At 60.6% G+C, this 20,522-nt stretch overlaps 1 protein-coding gene across 1 annotated transcript in view; it reads left to right on the forward strand.

Moving 5' to 3' along the window:
• The window catches only part of LOC106630729 (E3 ubiquitin-protein ligase HUWE1), a 57,805-nt gene that overhangs the window by 8,655 nt on the left and 28,628 nt on the right, over positions 1–20,522 (forward strand). Inside the window, 20 exon segments of the mRNA XM_074531033.1 lie at positions 1,791–1,941; positions 2,013–2,140; positions 2,216–2,356; positions 2,458–2,569; positions 2,650–2,769; positions 4,091–4,192; positions 4,277–4,357; positions 4,465–4,571; positions 6,840–7,017; positions 8,697–8,788; positions 8,876–9,087; positions 10,785–10,842; positions 10,935–11,111; positions 13,215–13,460; positions 15,386–15,519; positions 16,774–16,874; positions 18,233–18,448; positions 19,500–19,670; positions 19,673–19,758; positions 19,901–19,932. Coding sequence (XP_074387134.1) covers positions 1,791–1,941; positions 2,013–2,140; positions 2,216–2,356; positions 2,458–2,569; positions 2,650–2,769; positions 4,091–4,192; positions 4,277–4,357; positions 4,465–4,571; positions 6,840–7,017; positions 8,697–8,788; positions 8,876–9,087; positions 10,785–10,842; positions 10,935–11,111; positions 13,215–13,460; positions 15,386–15,519; positions 16,774–16,874; positions 18,233–18,448; positions 19,500–19,670; positions 19,673–19,758; positions 19,901–19,932 — 2,645 coding nt within the window.

Consider the following 20,522-nt stretch of genomic DNA (forward strand, 5'->3'; position numbering starts at 1 on the left):
ACTCACCTGTCCTGCAGCTGTCACCTCACCTGTCCTGCATGTGTCACTTTATTTGTCCTGCAGCTGTCACCTCACCTGTTCTGGGTGTGTCACCTTATTTGTCCTGCAGCTGTCACCTCACCTGTCCTGTACTTGTCCTATACTTGGACTGCTGCTGTCATTTCATGTGTATCTGTCCCTTCATCTGTGCCTTCACCTGTCACATCACCTGTCTCCATGCGTGTCCCTTCAGCTGTCCCTTTGTCTGTGCCTTCACCTGTCACATCACCTGTCTCCATGTGTGTCCCTTTACCTGTCCCCTTGTGTGTCCCCTCACCTGTCCCTTTATGTGTTCCCTCACCGATGTCGTGCTGTACATGCTGCTCATTAAAGATGTGAGTGTGACTCAGCTGTCCTGCAGCTGTCACCTTACCTGTCCTGCATGTGTCACTTTATTTGTCCTGCAGCTGTCACCTCACCTGTTCTGGGTGTGTCACCTTATTTGTCCTGCAGCTGTCACCTCACCGATCCTATATTTTTCCTATACCTGTACTGCCTCTGTCATTTCGTGTGTATTTTGTATCTGTCCCTTCACCTGTGCCTTCACCTGTCCCCTTGTGTGTCCCCTCACCTGTCCCCTTGTGTGTCCCCTCACCTGTCCCCTTGTGTGTCCCCTCACCTGTTTGTTGGCGTGGTCCCTCACCAATGTTGTGCTGCACACACTGCTGACCAAGGATGTGAGGGTGACTCACCTGTCCTGCAGCTGTCACCTCACTTGTCCTGGTCTTATACCTGCACTGCTCCTGTCATTTCATGTGTCTTGTGTCTGTCCCTTCACCTGTCCCCTTGTGTGTCCCTTCACCTGTCCCCTCACCTGTCCCCTCACCTGTCCCCTTGTGTGTCCCCTCACCTGTCCCTTTGCATGTTCCCTCATTGATGTTGTGCTGCACACGCTCACCTGTCTTGCACCTGTCACCTAACCTGTCCTGGTCTTGTATCTGCGCTGCTCCTGTCATTTTGTGTATTTTGTATTTGTCCCTTCACCTGTCACATCCTCTGTCCCCTTGTGTGTCCCCTCACCAATGTCATGCTGCTCATTAAGGACGTGAATGTCCCTCGCGTGTCCCTCGCGTGTCCCTCGCCTGTCCCTCGCCTGTCCCTCTCCTGTCCCTCGCGTGTCCTTCACCTGTCCCTCGCGTGTCTCTTGCGTGTCGCTCACCTGTCCCTCGCGTGTCCCTCGCGTGTCCCTCGCCTGTCCCTCGCGTGTCCCTCGCCTGTCCCTCGCGTGCCGCTCACCTGTCCCTCGCCTGTCCCTCGCGTGTCCCTCTCGTGTCCCTCGCGTGTCGCTCACCTGTCCCTCACCTGTCCCTCGCGTGTCCCTCTCGTGTCCCTCGCGTGTCGCTCACCTGTCCCTCACCTGTCCCTCGCGTGTCCCTCACCTGTCCCTCGCGTGTCCCTCGCGTGTCCCTCGCGTGTCCCTCGCGTGTCCCTCGCGTGTCCCTCGCGTGTCCCTCGCGTGTCCCTCTCCTGTCCCTCTCCTGTCCCTCTCCCGTCCCTCGTGTGTCCCTCCCCCGTCCCTCGCATGTCCTTCACCTGTCCCTCACCTGTCCTTCACCTGTCCCTCACCTGTCCCTCGCGTGTCGCTCACCTGTCCCTCTCCTGTCCCTCTCCTGTCCCTCGCGTGTCCCTCATCTGTCCCTCGCGTGTCCCTCCCCTGTCCCATGCCTGTCCCTCACGTGTCCCTCAAGTGTCCCTCACATGTCCCTCACCTGTCCCTCACCTGTCCCTCGCGTGTCCCTCCCCTGTCCCAGGACATCAAGGCGGCCTCCCTGCGGACGCTGACGTCCATCGTGCACCTGGAGCGGACGCCCAAGCTCAGCAGCATCATCGACTGCACGGGCACCGCCTCCTACCACGGCTTCCTGCCCGTGCTGGTGCGCAACTGCATCCAGGCCATGATCGGTGCGTGCTGGGGGCTGGGGGGGTCACCTGGGGGGGTTTGACCCGCCCTAACCACACCTGTGCGCCCCCAGACCCATCCATGGAGCCCTACCCCCACCAGTTTGCCACGGCGCTCTTCTCCTTCCTCTACCACCTGGCCAGCTACGACGCGGGCGGCGAGGCGCTGGTGTCGTGCGGCATGATGGAGGCGCTGCTCAAGGTGAGCTGTTGTCACCTGAGGGTGGCTCTCAGGTGCCTTGGGGGCTGCCTCACCTGCTGTCTGTCCCCTGGCCAGGTGATCAAGTTCCTGGGGGACGAGCAGGACCAGATCACGTTCGTCACGCGGGCAGTGCGGGTGGTGGATCTCATCACCAACCTGGACATGGCTGCCTTCCAGTCACACAGCGGGCTGTCCATCTTCATCTACCGCCTCGAGGTGCTGCCCCCTCTACCTTTGACCTGCTTTTGGGGTGCCCCGGGGGTGTTGTGGGGTCCCCTGGGGATGGTTTGGGGTGCTGAGGTTCTGTCTCCCCCCAGCACGAGGTGGACCTGTGCCGCCGCGAGTGTCCCTTTGTCATCAAGCCCAAAGTGCAGCGCCCGCCCGCTGCCACCCTGCCCGAGGGCGAGGACATGGAGACGGACATGGAGGGTGAGCAGAGGGGTGGGAACAGCCGTGTCCCCCCCCGTGGTGTCACCTGTTCCCCCTGCAATGTCACTGTCCCCCCACAGTGACCGACGTGGCCATGGAGAGCAGCCCAGGCCCCTCAGCCGAAGCCCGGCAGGACCCAGTGCCACCAACCCCACCAGCTGTGCCCACCACCAGCGCTGCCACCCCCTCCCCACGCGGTGGTAGGTGACCCCCGGGGCTGGGGACAGTGGGGACATCACTGGCCCCCAATTCCTTCCCTATATGGATGTCCCAATTGTTTTTCTATATGGGTTTCCTAATTATTGCTACATGGACACTCCAATTGCTTTCCTATATAGACTCCCTAATTCTTCTTACATGGACACCCCAATTTTTTCTGTATGCGGATATCCTAATTGTTGCTATATGGACACCCCAATTCTTTCTCTGTGTGGACTCCCTAATTCCTTCCCTACATGGACACCCCAATTTCCTTCCCTGTATGGAAACCCCAGTTCCCCTTATATGGACACCCAATTCTTTCTCTGTATGGACACCCCAATTTCCCTGGTATGAAGACCCCAAATTCTTCCCTATATGGACACCCCAGTTCCCTCTACATAGACACCCCAATTCCTTCCCTATATGGACACCCCAGTTCTCTCTACATAGACACCCCAATTCCTTCCCTATATGGACACCCCAGTTCTCTCTACATAGACACCCCAATTCCTTCCCTATATAGAAACCCCAATTTCCTTTCCTGTATGGAAACCTCAGTTCCCCTTAGATGGACACCCAATTCTTTCTCTGTATGGACACCCCAATTTCCCTGGTATGAAGACCCCAAATTCTTCCCTATATGGACACCCCAGTTCCTTCTACATAGACACCCCAATTCCTTCCCTACATGGACACCCCAATTCCTTCCCTGTGTGGACACCCCAGTTCCCTCTACATAGACACCCCAAATCCTTCCCTATATGGACACCTCAATTTCCTTCCCTGTATGGAAACCCCAGTTCCCCTTATATGGACACCCCAATTTCCCTGGTATGAAGACCCCAAATTCTTCCCTATATGGACACCCCAGTTCCCTCTACATAGACACCCCAATTCCTTCCCTATATGGACACCCCAATTCCTTCCCTGTATGGACACCCCAGTTCCTTCTACATAGACACCCCAATTCCTTCCCTATATGGACACCCCAATTTCCTTCCCTGTATGGAAACCCCAGTTCCCCTTATATGGACACCCAATTCTTTCTCTGTATGGACACCCCAATTTCCCTGGTATGAAGACCCCAAATTCTTCCCTATATGGACACCCCAGTTCCCTCTACATAGACACCCCAATTCCTTCCCTATATGGACACCCCAATTCCTTCTCCATAGACACCCCAATTCCTTCCCTATAAGGACACCCCAATCCCCCCCCCAAATAAAAACCCCAAATCCTTTTCCTTATCTGGATGTCCTCTCCCTGGGGACACCCCAATTTCCTCACGTGCCCCCCAATCCTCTCCCCGTGTCCCCCCAGGAGTGCAGTGCATCCCCCAGCGCGCCGCTTTGCTCAAATCCATGCTGAACTTCCTGAAAAAAGCCATCCAAGACCCCGCTTTCTCCGACGGCATCCGGCACGGTGGGTGCTCCTGGATGTCCCCAAACCCCCCCACCCCGGTGGGGGTGACAGGGGCGGTGGCACTGACCCCGCTTGTCCCCGCAGTGATGGACGGCTCGCTGCCCACCTCGCTGAAGCACATCATCAGCAACGCCGAGTACTACGGCCCCTCGCTGTTCCTGCTGGGTGAGGCACGCCCCGGCCCCACCTGGGCAGCGCGGGGCGGGCACGGAGCGGGGACCCCGCCAGGTGCTCTGCCTGCCCTCAGTGCCCCCCTCTCTCCTCCGCCGCAGCGACCGAGGTGGTGACGGTCTTCGTGTTCCAGGAGCCCTCGCTGCTGTCCTCGCTGCAGGACAACGGCCTCACCGACGTCATGCTGCACGCCCTGCTCATCAAGGATGTGAGTGGGGCTTGCCTGTCACCTGTCCTGCACCTGTCACCTGTCCTGCACCTGTCACCTGTCCTGCACCTGACACCTGTCCTATACATGTCACCTGTCCTATACGTGTCACCTGTCCTGCACCTGACACCTGTCCTGCACCTGTCACCTGTCCTGCACCTGTCACCTGTCCTGCACCTGACATCTGTCCTGCACCTGACACCTGTCCCCTTGTGTGTCCCTTCATCTGCCCCTCACGTGTCCTGTTGTGTGTTCTCTCACCGATGTCACGCTGCATGCACTGCTTATCAAGCCATGAGTGTGCCTTACCTGTCCTACGCCTGTCACCTTACATGTCCTGCACTTGTCCCCTTACCTGTCCCCTTGTGTGTCCCCTCAGTGAAGTCATGCTGCTCATGGAGGCTGTGAGTGCAGTCCCTCACCTGTCCGGCCCCCTGTCCTCACCTCTGTCACCTCACCTGTCCTCTCACTGTCCCATCAGCTGCTCCCACACCTGTCCGATGTCTTGGACCCTCCCACACCTGTCCTGTACTTGTTGCTTGTTTGTTCCATTTCCTGTTTGTGCACCTGTTCCATCTCCTGTCCCTGTGCTTGTCCCCTCACCTGTCCCCTCACCTGTCCCCTCACCTGTCCCCTCATTTTTGTCCTTGTGTTTCCCAGTATCTGTTTTCTCATGTGTCCCTTCACCTGTCTTTGCATCTGTTCCATTTTCTGCCCTGCACCTCTTGTGTGTCCCTGTACCTGTTCCATTTCCTGTCTCCTGCCACTGTTCCCCACCTGTTCTATTTCCCATCCCTTGCACCTGTCCCCTCACCTGTCCCCACACCTGTCCCCCACACCTGTCCCCTCACCTGTCCCATTACCTGCCCTGCACCTGTTCCACCCCCTGTTGCCTCATGTGCCCATCACTTGTCCCCACACCTGCCTTGCATCTTTTCCATTTCCTTTCCTACACCTGCTCCGGGTCTGCCTCTCACCTGTGTGTTCACCTGTCCTGTGCTTGACACCTGTGTCAGTGTCACACCTGTGTCAGTGTCACACCTGTGTCAGTGTCACACCTGTGTCAGTGTCACACCTGCCCCAGCTCCACCCCACACCTGCCCATGCTGGTGCCACACCTGCCCAGTGTGTGCCCAGCTTTGCCCTCACCTGCCTGTGCAACACCTGCCCAATGTCTCTGCCAGCTGTGCCCTCACCTGCCTGTGCAACACCTGCCCAATGTCTGTGCCAGCTGTGCAACACCTGCCCAGTGTCTGTGCCAGCTGTGCCCTCACCTGCCTGTGCAACACCTGCCCACTGTCTGTGCCAGCTGTGCCCTCACCTGCCCAGTGTCTGTGCCAGCTTTGCCCCTCACCTGCCTGTGCAACACCTGCCCAATGTCTGTGCCAGCTGTGCCCTCACCTGCCCACTGTCTGTGCCAGCTGTGCCCTCACCTGCCTGTGCAGCACCTGCCCAATGTCTGTGCCAGCTGTGCCCTCACCTGCCCAATGTCTGCCCCAGCTGTGCCCTCACCTGCCCAGTGCCTGCCCCACTACCTGCCCCTCCCTTGCCCCAGCTCTGCCCTGTGTCTGCCCCACACCAAGTGTGCCCCCAGCCCCGCACCCTGCCCTGTGTGTGCCCCCTGTGCCTCACCCTGCCCTGTGTGTGCCCCACACCTGCCCCAGGTGTGCCCCAGCCCCTCACTCTGCCCTGTGTGTGCCCCAGACCTGCTCCAGGTGTGCCCCCTGTGCCTCACCCTGCCCTGTGTGTGCCCCAGGTGTGCCCCCTGTGCCTCACCCTGCCCTGTGTGTGCCCCAGGTGTGCCCCCTGTGCCTCACCCTGCCCTGTGTGTGCCCCACACGTGCCCCAGGTGTGCCCCCTGTGCCTCACCCTGCGCTGTGTGTGCCCCACACGTGCCCCAGGTGTGCCCCCTGTGCCTCACCCTGCCCTGTATGTGCCCCAGGTGTGCCCCCTGTGCCTCACCCTGCCCTGTGTGTGCCCCACACGTGCCCCACACGTGCCCCAGCCCCTCACCCTTCCCTGTGTGTGCCCCACACGTGCCCCAGGTGTGCCCCCAGCCCCTCACCCTGCCCTGTATGTGCCCCAGGTGTGCCCCCTGTGCCTCACCCTGCCCTGTGTGTGCCCCACACCTGCCCCACGTGTGCCCCCTGTGCCTCACCCTGCCCTGTGTGTGCCCCACACGTGCCCCCTGTGCCTCACCCTGCCCTGTGTGTGCCCCACACGTGCCCCAGGTGTGCCCCAGCCCCTGACCTGCCCTCACCTGCACAGGTGCCAGCCACGCGGGAGGTGCTGGGCTCTCTGCCCAACGTGTTCAGCGCGCTGTGCCTGAACGCGCGGGGGCTGCAGAGCTTCGTGCAGTGCCAGCCCTTCGAGCGCCTCTTCAAGGTGCTGCTGTCCCCCGACTACCTGCCCGCCATGCGCCGCCGCCGCAGCTCCGACCCCCTGGGTGAGCGGGGGACACTGGGGACACTGGGGGACACTGGGGGGACTGGGGACACTGGAGATGTTGGTGATACTGGAGACATTGGGGGTACTGGGGAGACTGGAGACGTTGGGGGTACTGGAGACATTGTGGGTACTGGAGACGTTGGGGGTACTGGGAGTACTGGAGACATGGGGGGTACTGGGGATTCTGGAGACATTAGGGGTACTGGGGAGACTGGAGATGTTGGGGATACTGGAGACATTGGGGGTACTGGGGAGACTGGGGACATTGTGGGTATTGGGGGTACTGGAGATGTTGAGGGTACTGGGGAGACTGGAGCCATTGGGGGTACTGGGGGTACTGGAGATGTTGGGGGTACTGGGGGTACTGGAGGCATTGGGGGTACTGGAGACATTGGGGGTACTGGGGACATTGGGGGTACTGGGGAGACTGGAGATGTTGGGGGTACTGGGGGTACTGGAGACATTGGTGGTACTGGGGACATTGTGGGTACTGGGGAGACTGGAGACGTTGGGGGTACTGGAGACATTGGGGGTACTGGGGATTCTGGAGACATTGGGGGTACTGGGGACACTGGAGATGTTGGGGGTACTGGAGACATTGGGGGTATTGGAGACGTTGTGGGTACTGAGGAGACTGGAGGCATTGGGGGTACTGGGGACATTGTGGGTATTGGGGGTACTGGAGATGTTGGGGGTACTGGGGGTACTGGGGATACTGGAGACATTGGGGGTACTGGAGGCATTGGGGGTACTGGAGACATTGGGGGTACTGGAGACATTGGGGGTACTGGGGAGACTGGAGATGTTGAGGGTACTGGGGAGACTGGAGACATTGTGGGTACTGGGGATTCTGGAGACATTGGGGGTACTGGGGACATTGGGGATACTGGGGGTACTGGAGACATTGTGGGTACTGGGGAGACTGGAGACGTTGGGGGTACTGGAAGCATTGGGGGTACTGGGGATACTGGGGGTACTGGAGACATTGGGGGTACTGGAGGGGCTGGGGACACTGAGGAATTTCCAGTTTTTGGGGGTCTCTGTAGGAATTTCCAGTTTTTGGGGGTCTCTGTAGGAAAGCTCAATTTTGGGGGGAGGACCTCTGTAGGAATTTTTAGTTTTTGGGGAGTCTCTGTGGGAAAGGTCAGTTTTGGGAGGGATCTCTCTAGGAAATATCAGGTTTGAGGGGGGGTCTGTGTAGGAAGTACCCTAACTGAGGGTACTGGGGGATACTGGGGACACACGAGGTGCTGCTGTCCCCTGACTGCCTGCCCACCATGTGCCACCATCACAGCTCTGACCCCCTGGGTGAGCGGGGGACACTGGGGACACTGTGGTGTACTGGGGACACTGGGGATGCTGGGGACACTGTGGTGTACTGGGGACACTGGGGATCCTACCAGCATTTTTTTTTTTTAGCAAAACATCATCCTAACATTTAAATAATTTCCTTATTTTTTGGAGTCACTTGTGTTTATTTTAGGTATCACCCTTTATTTATTTAACTTCTAGAACCACCTCTGCTTCCCCCAAAACCACCTGTGCCCCCTAAAACCTGCTGTGCCCCCCCAGAATCACCTCTGCTTGCCCCAAAACCACCTCTGCCCCCCCAAAACCACCTCTGCTTGCCCCCAAACCACCTGTGCCCCCTAAAACACTCTCTGTGCCCCCCCCCAGGTGACACAGCCTCCAACCTGGGCAGCGCCGTGGATGAGCTGATGCGGCACCAGCCCACGCTCAAGACCGACGCCACCACCGCCATCATCAAGGTGACAACCTGGGCACCCTTGTGGGGCTTCAGGGCCCCCCCAAAATCTCTCCAGCCCCCCTCCCCCTAAATGCCAGCCCTTCCACAGCTGCTGGAGGAGATCTGCAGCCTGGGCCGGGACCCCAAGTACATCTGCCAGAAGCCGTCGATGCAGAAGGCGGACGGGACGGCGGCCGCGCCGCCCCCGCGCTCGCCCCACGCTGCCGAGGAGGCCTCGAGTGAGGATGAGGAGGAGGAGGAAGTGCAGGCCATGCAGAGCTTCGGGGCTGCCCAGCAGAGCGAGGCAGAGCCCAGCCAGACGTGAGTAGGACAGGGCGGGATGGGAGGTCTGGGGTGTCCTCAGGTCACTGGGGTGTCCCCAGGTCACTGTGGTGTCCCCAGGGTCTGGGGTGTCCCCAGGGTCTGGGGTGTCCCCAGGTCACTGTGGTGTCCCCAGGTCACTGGGGTGTCCCCAGGTCACTGTGGTGTCCCCAGGTCACTGTGGTGTCCCCAGGTCACCGTGGTGTCCCCAGGGTCTGGGGTGTCCCCAGGTCACTGTGGTGTCCCCAGGGTCTGTGGTGTCCCCAGGTCACCGTGGTGTCCCCAGGGTCTGTGGTGTCCCCAGGTCACTGTGGTGTCCCCAGGGTCTGGGGTGTCCCCAGGGTCTGTGGTGTCCCCAGGTCACTGTGGTGTCCCCAGGTCACTGGGGTGTCCCCAGGTCACTGTGGTGTCCCCAGGTCACTGGGGTGTCCCCAGGTCACTGGGGTGTCCCCAGGGTCACTGTGGTGTCCCCAGGGTCTGGAGTGTCCCCAGGTCACTGTGGTGTCCCCAGGGTCTGGAGTGTCCCCAGGTCACTGTGGTGTCCCCAGGTCACTGGGGTGTCCCCAGCTCACTGGGGTGTCCCCAGGTCACTGTGGTGTCCCCAGGGTCTGTGGTGTCCCCAGGATCTGTGGTGTCCCCAGGTCACTGGGGTGTCCCCAGGGTCTGGAGTGTCCCCAGGTCACTGTGGTGTCCCCAGGGTCTGTGGTGTCCCCAGGTCACTGTGGTGTCCCCAGGTCACTGGGGTGTCCCCAGGGTCTGTGGTGTCCCCAGGTCACTGGGGTGTCCCCAGGTCACTGTGGTGTCCCCAGGTCACTGGGGTGTCCCCAGGGTCTGGGGTGTCCCCAGGTCACTGGGGTGTCCCCAGGGTCTGGGGTGTCCCCAGGTCACTGTGGTGTCCCCAGGTCATTGTGGTGTCCCCAGGGTCTGGGGTGTCCCCAGGGTCTGTGGTGTCCCCAGGTCACTGGGGTGTCCCCAGGTCACTGTGGTGTCCCCAGGTACTGGGGTGTCCCCAGGGTCTGGGGTGTCCCCAGGTCACTGTGGTGTCCCCAGGGTCTGGGGTGTCCCCAGGTCACTGTGGTGTCCCCAGGTCACTGTGGTGTCCCCAGGGTCTGGGGTGTCCCCAGGTCACTGTGGTGTCCCCAGGGTCTGTGGTGTCCCCAGGTCACATTTGTCCCCCAGGGATCTGTGCTCAGTCCTGGATTATTGATGGTCTGGGGTGGGAAGGATCCTATGGGAGCTGGGGAAGGGTCTGGGGGATCCTGAGGGAGAGCTGGGGAAGGGTCTGGGGGAGCTGGGGAAGGGTCTGGGGGAGCTGGGGAAGGGTCTGGGGGATCCTGAGGGAGCTGGGGAAGGGTCTGGGGGATCCTGGGGGAGCTGGGGAAGGGTCTGGGGGATCCTGAGGGAGCTGGGGAAGGGTCTGGGGGATCCTGAGGGAGCTGGGGAAGGGTCTGGGGGATCCTGAGGGAGCTGGGGAAGGGGCTCAGCCTGGAGAAAAGGGATTAGGGGGAAAATTTAGGCTGGAAATGGGCAAAAACTCCCCAGAAAGGGTCTGGTGGGGAGGTGCTAAAGCCAGGCTGGGGGGTGACACTTGGTGACAAGGTCAGGCGTGGTCTCAGAGGTCTCTCCCAGCCTCGTTAACTCAGATTTTGTGTCCTGGGGGGGTCACACCTCCCTCACTGCTCCCTCTGTGCTTGCAGCGTGGTGGGCACGGAGGAACGCATCCCCATCCCGCTCATGGACTACATCCTCAACGTGGTGAGAGGCCCAGCACCATCCCTGGGGGTCCCCACTGGCCCTGACCCCCCCTGAGGGCATTCAGAGCCCCCCTGACCCCCTTTTTGTCGCAGATGAAGTTTGTGGAGTCCATCCTGAGCAACAACACCACGGACGATCACTGCCAGGAGTTCGTGGCCCAGCGGGGGCTGCGGCCGCTCGTCACCATCCTGGGGCTGCCCAACCTGCCCGTGGACTTCCCCACCTCTGCAGCCTGCCAGGCCGTGGCTGGGGTCTGCAAATCCATCCTGGTGAGCCTGGGGGCTGCAAATCCATCCTGGGGAGGGGCTAAATCCATCCTGGGGTGTGCAAATCCATCCTGAGGGGCTGTAAATCCATCCTGGGGGGCTGCAAATCCATCCTGGGGAGCCTGAATCCATCCTGGGGGGTGCAAATCCATCCTGGGGGACTGCAAATCCATCCTGGGGGGCTGCAAATCCATCCTGGTATGGGCTGAGGGGCGGCAAATCCATCCTGGGGGCTGCAAATCCATCCTGGGGGGCTGCAAATCCATCCTGGTGAGCCTGGGGGGTGCGAATCCATCCTGGGGGCAGCAAATCCATCCTGTTATGGCTGGGGGGTTTAAATCCATCCTGGGGGGCTTCATATCCATCCTGGTATGGGCTGGGGGGCTGCAGATCCATCCTGGTGAGCCTGGGGGGTTTAAATCCATCCTGGGGGCTGCAAATCCATCCTGGGGGCTACAAATCCATCCTGGGGAGTGCAAATCCATCCTGGGGGCTGCAAATCCATCCTGGGGGGTGCAAATCCATCCTGGGGAGTGCAAATCCATCCTGGGGGCTGCAAATCCATCCTGGGGGGTGCAAATCCATCCTGGTGAGCCTGGGGGGTGCAAATCCATCCTGGGGGTCTGCAAATCCATCCTGGGGGCTGCAAATCCATCCTGGGGGGTGCAAATCCATCCTGGTACGGCTGAGGGCCTGCAAATCCATTCTGGAATGGATCTTGGTGACGCTCTGTGTCCCCAGACCCTCTCCCACGAGCCCAGGGTTCTCCAGGAGGATTCAGTGTCCTCTCAGTGACCCCGATGTCCCCTCTCTCTGTCCCCAGACCCTGTCCCACGACCCCAAGGTGTTCCAGGAGGGTTCAGTGACCCCCATGTCCCCTGTCTGTCCCCTCTCTGTGTCCCCTCTCTGTGTCCCCAGACCCCCTCCCATGAGCCCAAGATGTTCCAGAAGGGTTCAGTGACCCCTCAGTGACCCTTTTGTCCCCTGTCTGTCCCCAGACCCTCTCCCACAACCCCAAGGTGTTCCAGGAGGGTTCAGTGCCCCCTCAGTGACCCCCATGTCCCCTGTCTGTGTCCCCAAACCCTGTCCCACGAGCCCAAGGTGTTCCAGGAGGGTTCAGTGCCCCTCATGTCCTCTTTGTCCCCCTGGACTCTCCCCAAGAACCCAAGGTGTTCCAGAAGGGTTCAGTGACCCCTCAGTGACCCCCATGTCCCCTCTCTGTGTCCCCAGTCCCTCTCCCATGAGCCCAAGGTGCTGCAGGAGGGTTCAATGACCCCTTTGTCCCCTGTCTGTGTCCCCAGACCCTGTCCCATGTGCCCAAGGGGCTCCAGGAGGGTTCAGTGCCCCCCAGGAGGGTTCAGTGTCCCCTCAGTGACCCCCATGTCCCCTGTCTGTCCCCTCTCTGTGTCCCCTGTCTGTGTCCCCAGACCCTGTCCCACGAGCCCAGGGTTCTCCAGGAGGGTTCAGTGCCCCCTCAGTGACCCCCATGTCCCCTCTGTCTGTCCCCAGACCCTGTCCCATGAGCCCAAGGTTCTCCAGGAGGGTTCAATGACCCCCAGGAGAGTTCAGTGCCCCCTCAGTGACCCCCATGTCCCCTCTGTGTGTCCCCAGACCCTGTCCCACGAGCCCAAGGTGCTGCAGGATGGTTCAGTGACCCTTTTGTCCCCTCTGTCTGTCCCCAGACCCTGTCCCACGAGCCCAAGGTGTTCCAGAAGGGTTCAATGACCCCGATGTCCCCTCTCTGTGTCCCCAGACCCTGTCCCATGAGCCCAAGATGTTCCAGGAGGGTTCAGTGACCCCTTTGTCCTCTCTGTGTCCCCAGACCCTGTCCCACGACCCCAAGGGGCTCCAGGAGGGTTCAGTGTCCCCTCAGTGACCCCGATGTCCCCTGTCTGTGTCCCCTGTCTGTGTCCCCAGACCCTCTCCCATGACCCCAAGGTGGTCCAGGAGGGTTCAATGACCCCCAGGAGGGTTCAGTGCCCCCAGGAGGGTTCAGTGTCCCCTCACTGACCCCCATGTCCCCATGTGTCCCCAGACCCTCTCCCATGAGCCCAAGGTTCTCCAGAAGGGTTCAGTGACCCCCATGTCCCCTCTGTGTGTCCCCAGACCCTGTCCCACGAGCCCAAGGTGCTGCAGGAGGGGCTGGTGCAGCTCGAGGCCGTGCTCTCGGCCCTGGAGCCGCTGCACCGGCCCATCGAGGCGCCGGGGGGGTCGGTGCTGCTGCGGGAGCTGGCGGGGGCGGGGGCAGTGCCCGATGCCACCCTGTCAGCCCAGGCCACGCCCCTGCTGCACGCGCTGACCGCTGCCCACGCCTTCATCATGATGTTTGTGCACACCTGCAGGGTGGGACAGGTAATGAATGGGGAGGGGGCTGGGGGGGTTTGAATGGGGTTTGGAATGGGGTTGGGGGGCTTGGGGAGGGGTTGGAGGGCTTGGGGAGGGGTTTGGGGGGCTTGGAATGGGGTTTGGGGGGTTTGAATGGGGTTTGAGGGGCTTGGGGAGGGGTTTGTGGGATTTTAAAATGGGTTTGGGGGCAGCTTGGGGGGTTGAATGGGGTTTGGGGGGCTTGGAATGGGGTTTGAATGGGGTTTGGGGGGCTGGGAATGAGGTTTGAGGGGCTTGGGGAGGGGTTTGTGGGATTTTAAAATGGGTTTGGGGGCAGCTTGGGGGGTTGAATGGGGTTTGGGGGATTTGAATGGGGTTTGGGGGGCTTGGAATGGGGTTTGAATGGGGTTTGGGGAACTTGGGGAGGGGTTTGGGGGCTTGGAATGGGGTTTGGGGGACTTGGGGAGAGGTTTGTGGGATTTTAAAATGGGTTTGGGGGGTGCTTGGGGAGGGGTTTGGGGGGCTTGGAATGGGGTTTGGGGGGTTTGAATGGGGTTTGAGGGGCTTGGGGGGGACTTGGGGAGGGGTTTGTTTGGGGGACTTTAAAATGGGTTTGGGGGGGCTTGGGGAGGGGTTTGAGGGGATTTGAATGGGGTTTGGGGGGCTTGGAATGGGGTTTGAATAGGGTTTGGGGAACTTGGGGAGGGGTTTGTGGGATTTTAAAATGGGTTTGGGGGCAGCTTGGGGGGTTGAATGGGGTTTGGGGGATTTGAATGGGGTTTGGGGGGCTTGGAATGAGGTTTGAGGGGCTTGGGGAGGGGTTTGTTTGTGGGATTTTAAAATGGGTTTGGGGGCAGCTTGGGGGGTTGAATGGGGTTTGGGGGGTTTGAATGGGGTTTGGGGGGCTTGGAATGGGGTTTGAATGGGGTTTGGGGAACTTGGGGAGGGGTTTGTTTGTGGGATTTTAAAATGGGTTTGGGGGCAGCTTGGGGGGTTGAATGGGGTTTGGGGGGTTGAATGGGGTTTGGGGGCTTGGGGAGGGGTTGGGGGGCTTGGAATGAGGTTTGGGGGGCTTGGAATGGGGTTTGAGAGAGTTTGAATGCGGTTTGGGGGGCTTGGAATGAGGTTTGGGGGGCTTGGAGTGGGGTTTGAATGGGGTTTGAGGGGGTTTGAACGGGGTTTGGGGGGCTTGGGGGGGACTTGGGGAGGGGTTTGGGGGACATTAAAATGGGTTTGGGGGATTTGAATGGGGTTTGAAGGGTGTTGGAATGGGTTTGAATAGGGTTTTGGAGGGGTTTGAGGGCTTGGGGAGGGGTTTGCAGGGGTTTAGAATGGGGTTTGAGGGAGTTTGAATGGGGTTTGGGGGGCTGGGAATGGGGTTTGGGGGGGCTTGGGGAGGGGTTGGGGGGTTTGGAGTGGGGTTTGAGGGGGTTTGAATGGGGTTTGAGGGGCTTGGGGGGGACTTGGGGAGGGGTTTGGGGGACTTTAAAATGGGTTTGGGGGATTTGAATGGGGTTTGGGGGCTTGGGGAGGGGTTGGGGGGCTTGGAATGGGGTTTGGGGGACTTGGGGAGGGGTTTGTGGGATTTTAAAATGGGTTTGGGGACGGCTTGGGGAGGGGTTTGGGGGGTTGAATGGGGTTTAGGGGATTTGAATGGGGTTTGGGGGCTTGGGGAGGGTTTGGGGGGCTTGGAATGGGGTTTGGGGGGTTTGAATGGGGTTTGGGGGACTTGGAGGGGACTTGGGGAGGGGTTTGGGGGACTTTAAAATGGGTTTGGGGGGCTTGGGGAGGGGTTTAGGGGGCTTGGAATGGGGTTTGGGGGATTTGAATGGGGTTTGGGGGGCTCAGAATGGGGTTTGAATGGGGCTTGGAGAGTTTGAATGGGGTTGGAATGGGGTTTGGGGAGGAGCTTTGGGGTCTCAGGGAATGTTGGGGTCCCGCTGTCCCCCCAGAGCGAGATCAGGGCCATCTCCGTGAACCAGTGGGGGTCCCAGCTGGGGCTGAGCGTGCTGGGCAAGCTGAGCCAGCTCTACTGCTCGCTGGTGTGGGAGAGCACCGTGCTGCTGTCCCTGTGCACCCCCAACAGGTACTGGGGACACTGGGGGGCACTGGGAGGGACTGGGGAGGGCTTGGGAGGCACTGGGAGGGAACTGGGGAGGGTTTGGGGGGCACTGGGAGGGACTGGGAGGGACTGGGGAGGGCTTGGGGGCAACTGGGAGGGACTGGGGAGGGTTTGGGGGGCACTGGGAGGGAACTGGGAGGGACTGGGGAGGGCTTGGGGGGCACTGGGAGGGACTGGGGAGGGCTTGGGGGGCACTGGGAGGGACTGGGGAGGGCTTGGGGGGCACTGGGAAGGAACTGGGAGGGACTGGGGAGGGACTGGGAGGCACTGGGAGGGACTAGGGAGGGCTTGGGGGGCACTGGGAGGGAACTGGGAGGGACTGGGGAGGGACTGGGAGGCACTGGGAGGGACTGGGGAGGGTTTGGGGGGCACTGGAGGGACACAGGGCTGAGCCAGCTGTGCTGCTCACTGGTGTGGTGCACCCCAAACAGGCACTGGGAGACACTGGGAGGGCACTGGTGAGGGGTTGGGTGGCACTGGTGAAGGTTTTGGGGACACAGGGCTGAGCCGGCTGTGCTGCTCCCAATGCCTGTACCCCCCTACCGGGTTACTGGGGGGCACTGGGAGGGTTTGGGGGGCACTTGGTGGCACTTGGGGGGCACTTGGTGGCACTGGGAGGTCACTGGTGAAGGTTTTGGGGACACAGGGCTGAGCAGGCTGTGCCGCTCCCAGTGCCTGTACCCCCCTACCACGTTACTGGGGGCACTGGGAGGCACTGGGGACACTGGGATGTCACTGGTGAAGGTTTTGGTGGCACTGGGATGTCACTGGTGAAGGTTTTGGGGACACTGGGAGGTCACTGGTGAAGGTTTTGGGGACACTGGGCTGAGCCAACTGTGCCGCTCCCAGTGTCCGTACCCCCCTACCGGGTTACTGGGGGCACTGGGATGGTTTGGGGGGTACTGGGAGGTCACTGGTGAAGTTTTGGTGGCACTGGGAGGTCACTGGTGAGGGGTTGGGTGGCACTGGGAGGTCACTGGTGAAGTTTTGGGGACACTGGGAGGTCACTGGTGAAGGTTTTGGTGGCACTGGGAGGTCACTGGTGAAGTTTTGGGGACACTGGGAGGTCACTGGTGAAGGTTTTGGGGACACTGGGCTGAGCAGGCTGTGCTGCTCCCAGTGCCTGTACCCCCCTACCGGGTTCCTGGGGGGCACTGGGGGGCTCTGGGTGCCCAGGAGGTGCCCCCAACCCCCTGAACCCCCCCTGTGCCCCCCCAGTCTCCCCCCAGGCTGTGAGTTTGGCCAGGCTGACATGCAGAAACTCGTGCCCAAGGAGGAGAAAACGGCCCCCAGCCCTCCCCAGGGCGGCCGCAGGGCAGGTGGGGCTCAGGGGGGGCATTTGGGGGGGACATTTTTGGCATTTTGGGGGGTTTTGGGAGGATTTCTGGGGGTTTTGGGAGGGTTTGGGGGATTTATGTGGGTCTGGGGAGGATTTCTTGGGGTTATGGGGGGTTTTATGGGGGTGTTGGGGAGAGTCTCTGGGGCAAGTTGGGTTTGGGGGGGGTCTTGGAAAGGTTTTTGAGGGGGTCTGTGTGGGAAAGGTGAATTTTGGGGGTGTGGGATCTCTGGGGCAGGTCAGTTTTGGGGGTGTCTCTGTACTGAAACTGTCAGTTTTGGGGGGATCTCTAGGAAATATCAGCTTTGAGGGGGGGTCTGTGTAGGAATTTCCAGTTTTTGGGGGTCTCTGTGGGAAAGGTCAGTTTTGGGGGGAGGGCCTCTGTAGGAATTTTTAGTTTTTGGGGATCTCTGTGGGAAGGGTCAATTTTGGGGGGGTCTCTGTAGGAATTTCCAGTTTTTGGGGGGTCTCTGTGGGAGGGGTTATTTTTGGGGGCTTCTCTGTAGGAATTTCCAGTTTTGGGGGTCTCTGTAGGAAAGGTCAGTTTTGGGGGGGGGGGGTCTCTGTAGGAATTTCCAGTTTTTGGGGATCTCTGTGGGAAGGGTCATTTTTGGGGGGGGTCTCCGTAGGAATTTCCAGTTTTGGGGATCTCTGTGGGAAGGGTCACTTTTGGGGGGGTTTCTGTAGGAATTTCCAGTTTTTGGGGGGTCTCTGTAGGAAAGGTCAATTTTGGGGGGGTTTCTGTGGGAATTTTTAGGGATTTCTGTGGGAAGGGTCATTTTTGGGGGGGTCTCTGTAGGTTTTTATAGTTTTTGGGGGGTCTCTATAGGAAAGGTCGATTTTGGGGGGGGTCTGTGTAGGAATTTCCAGTTTTTGGGGGTCTCTGTAGGAATTTTTAGTTTTGGGGGGTCTCTGTGGGCAGGGTCATTTTTTGGGGGGTCTCTGTGGGAAAGGTCAATTTTGGGGGGGGGGTCTCTGTAGGAATTTCCAGTTTTTGGGGGGGTCTCTGTAGGAAAGGTCAATTTTGGGGGGATCTCTGTAGGAAATATCAGGTTTGAGGAGGGGTCTGTGTAGGAATTTCCAGTTTTTGGGGGGTCTCTGTAGGAGGGGTCACTTTTGGGGGGGGTCTCTGTGGGAAGGGTCATTTTTGGGGGGGGTCTCTGTAGGAAAGGTCACTTTTGGGGGGGGTCTCTGTAAGAATTTCCTGGTTTTGGGGGGTCTCTGTGGGAAAGGTCGATTTTGGGGGGGTGTCTCTGTAGGAATTTCCAGTTTTTGGGGGTCTCTGTGGGAAGGGTCATTTTTGGGGGGTCTCTATGGGTCTCTCCCCCCTGTCCCCCACAGAAGGCGAGGCGGAGGGCCCGGGCCCTGCAGGGGGGGTGGGCAGTGACCCCCCCCCAGCGCAGGGGCTGCTGGAGGGGATGGGGCTGGAGGGGGAGCCCCTGGCCCCCATGGAGACGGACGAGCCGAGCGCCAGCGACCCCAAAGCCAAGGCCAAGATCACCCCGGCCATGGCCGCCCGCATCAAACAGATCAAACCCTGCTCTCCGGTGAGGAGGGGTCTCAAATGGCTCTGGGGGCTCCAAAATGGCTCTGGGGGCTCCAAAAATGGGTCTGGGGGCTGCAAAAATGGGTCTGGGGGCTCCAAAAATGGCTCTGGGGGCTGCAAAAATGGGTGTGGGGGCTCCAAAAATGGGTGTGGGGGCTGCAAAATGGGTCTGGGGGCTGCAAAAATGGGTGTGGGGGCTCCAAAAATGGGTCTGGGGCTCCAAAAATGGCTCTGGGGGCTCCAAAAATGGCCTTAGGGACCCCAAAATCAGGCTGAGAGACCCATAACTATCTTAGGGAGGTTCCAAAATGGGTTGGGGGTGTGCAGAATAGCCTGGGAGACCCTAAAACTGGGTTAGGGGCCTCTAAAGACAGTTTGGGGGATAGCAGGGGTGTCACCCCTGTCCCCCACCAAGGGTCTCATTGTCACCGTGTCCCCACAGCCTTGTCATGGCTGGGCTGAGCTTGTCCCTCTGTCCCCTGTGTCCTTCTGTTCCCTGTGTCCCTCTGTCCCCTGTGTCCTTCTGTCCCCTGTGTCCCTCCATCCCTCCCCAAGGGTCTCACTGTCCCCATGTCCCTGCAGCCTTGTCATGGCTGGGCTGGTTGAACTTGTCCCTCTGTCCCCTGTGTCCTTCTGTCCCCTGTGTCCCTCTGTCCCTCCCAAGGGTCTCACTGTCCCTGTGTCCTTCTGTCCCCTGTGTCCCTCCGTCCCTCCCCAAGGGTCTCACTGTCCCCATGTCCCTGCAGCCTTGTCATGGCTGGGCCGGGCTCTGGTTGAGCTTGTCCCTCTGTCCCCTGTGTCCCTCTGTCCCTCCCCAAGGGTCTCACTGTCCCCGTGTCCCTGCAGCCTTGTCAGGGCTGGGCCGGGTGCTGGCCGAGCTTGTCCCTCTGTCCCTTGTGTCCCTCTGTCCCCACCCGGGGTCTCACTGTCCCCGTGTCCCCACAGCCTTGTCCTGGCTGGGCCGGGCTCTGGCTGAGCTTGTCCCTCTGTCCCCTGTGTCCCTCTGTCCCCTGTGTCCCTCTGTCCCTCCCCAAGGGTCTCACTGTCCCCATGTCCCCGCAGCCTCGTCGCGGCTGGGCCGGGCTCTGGCCGAGCTCTTTGGGCTGCTGGTCAAGCTCTGCGTGGGCTCCCCGGTGCGGCAGCGCCGCAGCCACCACGCGGCCGCCGCCGCCCCCGCGCCCACCGCGGCCGCCCGCGCCACGGCCTCGGCGCTGACCCGGCTGCTGACCAAGGGCTGAGCTGGCAGCCGCCCCCCTACACCCCCACGCCACGGTTCCGGTCAGTGACCACGGGGACAGGGATGGGAATGATGGGAACTGGGATGGGATGGATGGGATGGGATGGGATGGGATGGATGGGATGGGATGGGATGGGATGGGATGGGGATGGGGATGGGGAATGGGAATGGGGATGGGCACGGCCTCGGCTCTGACCGGCTGCTGACCAAGGGGTTGAGCTGGCAGCCGCCCCCCTACACCCCCACGCCACGGTTCCGGTCAGTGACCATGGGACAGTGGAATTGGGATGGGATGGGATGGGAACAGGAACTGGGATGGGATGGGATAGGAATGGGGATGGGGATGGGCACGGCCTTGCTGCTGACCAAGGGGCTGAGCTGGCAGCCGCCCCCCTACACCCCCACGCCACGGTTCCGGTCAGTGACCACAGGACAGGGATGGGAATGATGGGAACTGGGATGGGATGGGATGGGATGGGATGGGAACAGGAACTGGGATGGGATGGGATGGGATGGGATGGGATGGATGGGAACAGGAACTGGGATGGGATGGGAATGGGAATGGGGATGGGCACGGCCTCGCTGCTGACCCGGCTGCTGACCAAGGGGCTGAGCTGGCAGCCACCCCCCTACACCCCCACGCCACGGTTCCGGTCAGTGACCGTGGGGACAGTAGAATTGGATGGGATGGGATGGGAACAGGAACTGGGATGGGATGGGATGGGATGGGATGGGATGGGATGGGATGGGATGGGAATGATGGGAACTGGGATGGATGGGGATGGGCACGGCCTTGGCTCTGACCGGCTGCTGACCAAGGGGCTGAGCTGGCAACCGCCCCCCTACAA

Source organism: Zonotrichia albicollis, chromosome 34, assembly GCF_047830755.1.
Source record: "Zonotrichia albicollis isolate bZonAlb1 chromosome 34, bZonAlb1.hap1, whole genome shotgun sequence".
NCBI lineage: Eukaryota > Metazoa > Chordata > Aves > Passeriformes > Passerellidae > Zonotrichia > Zonotrichia albicollis.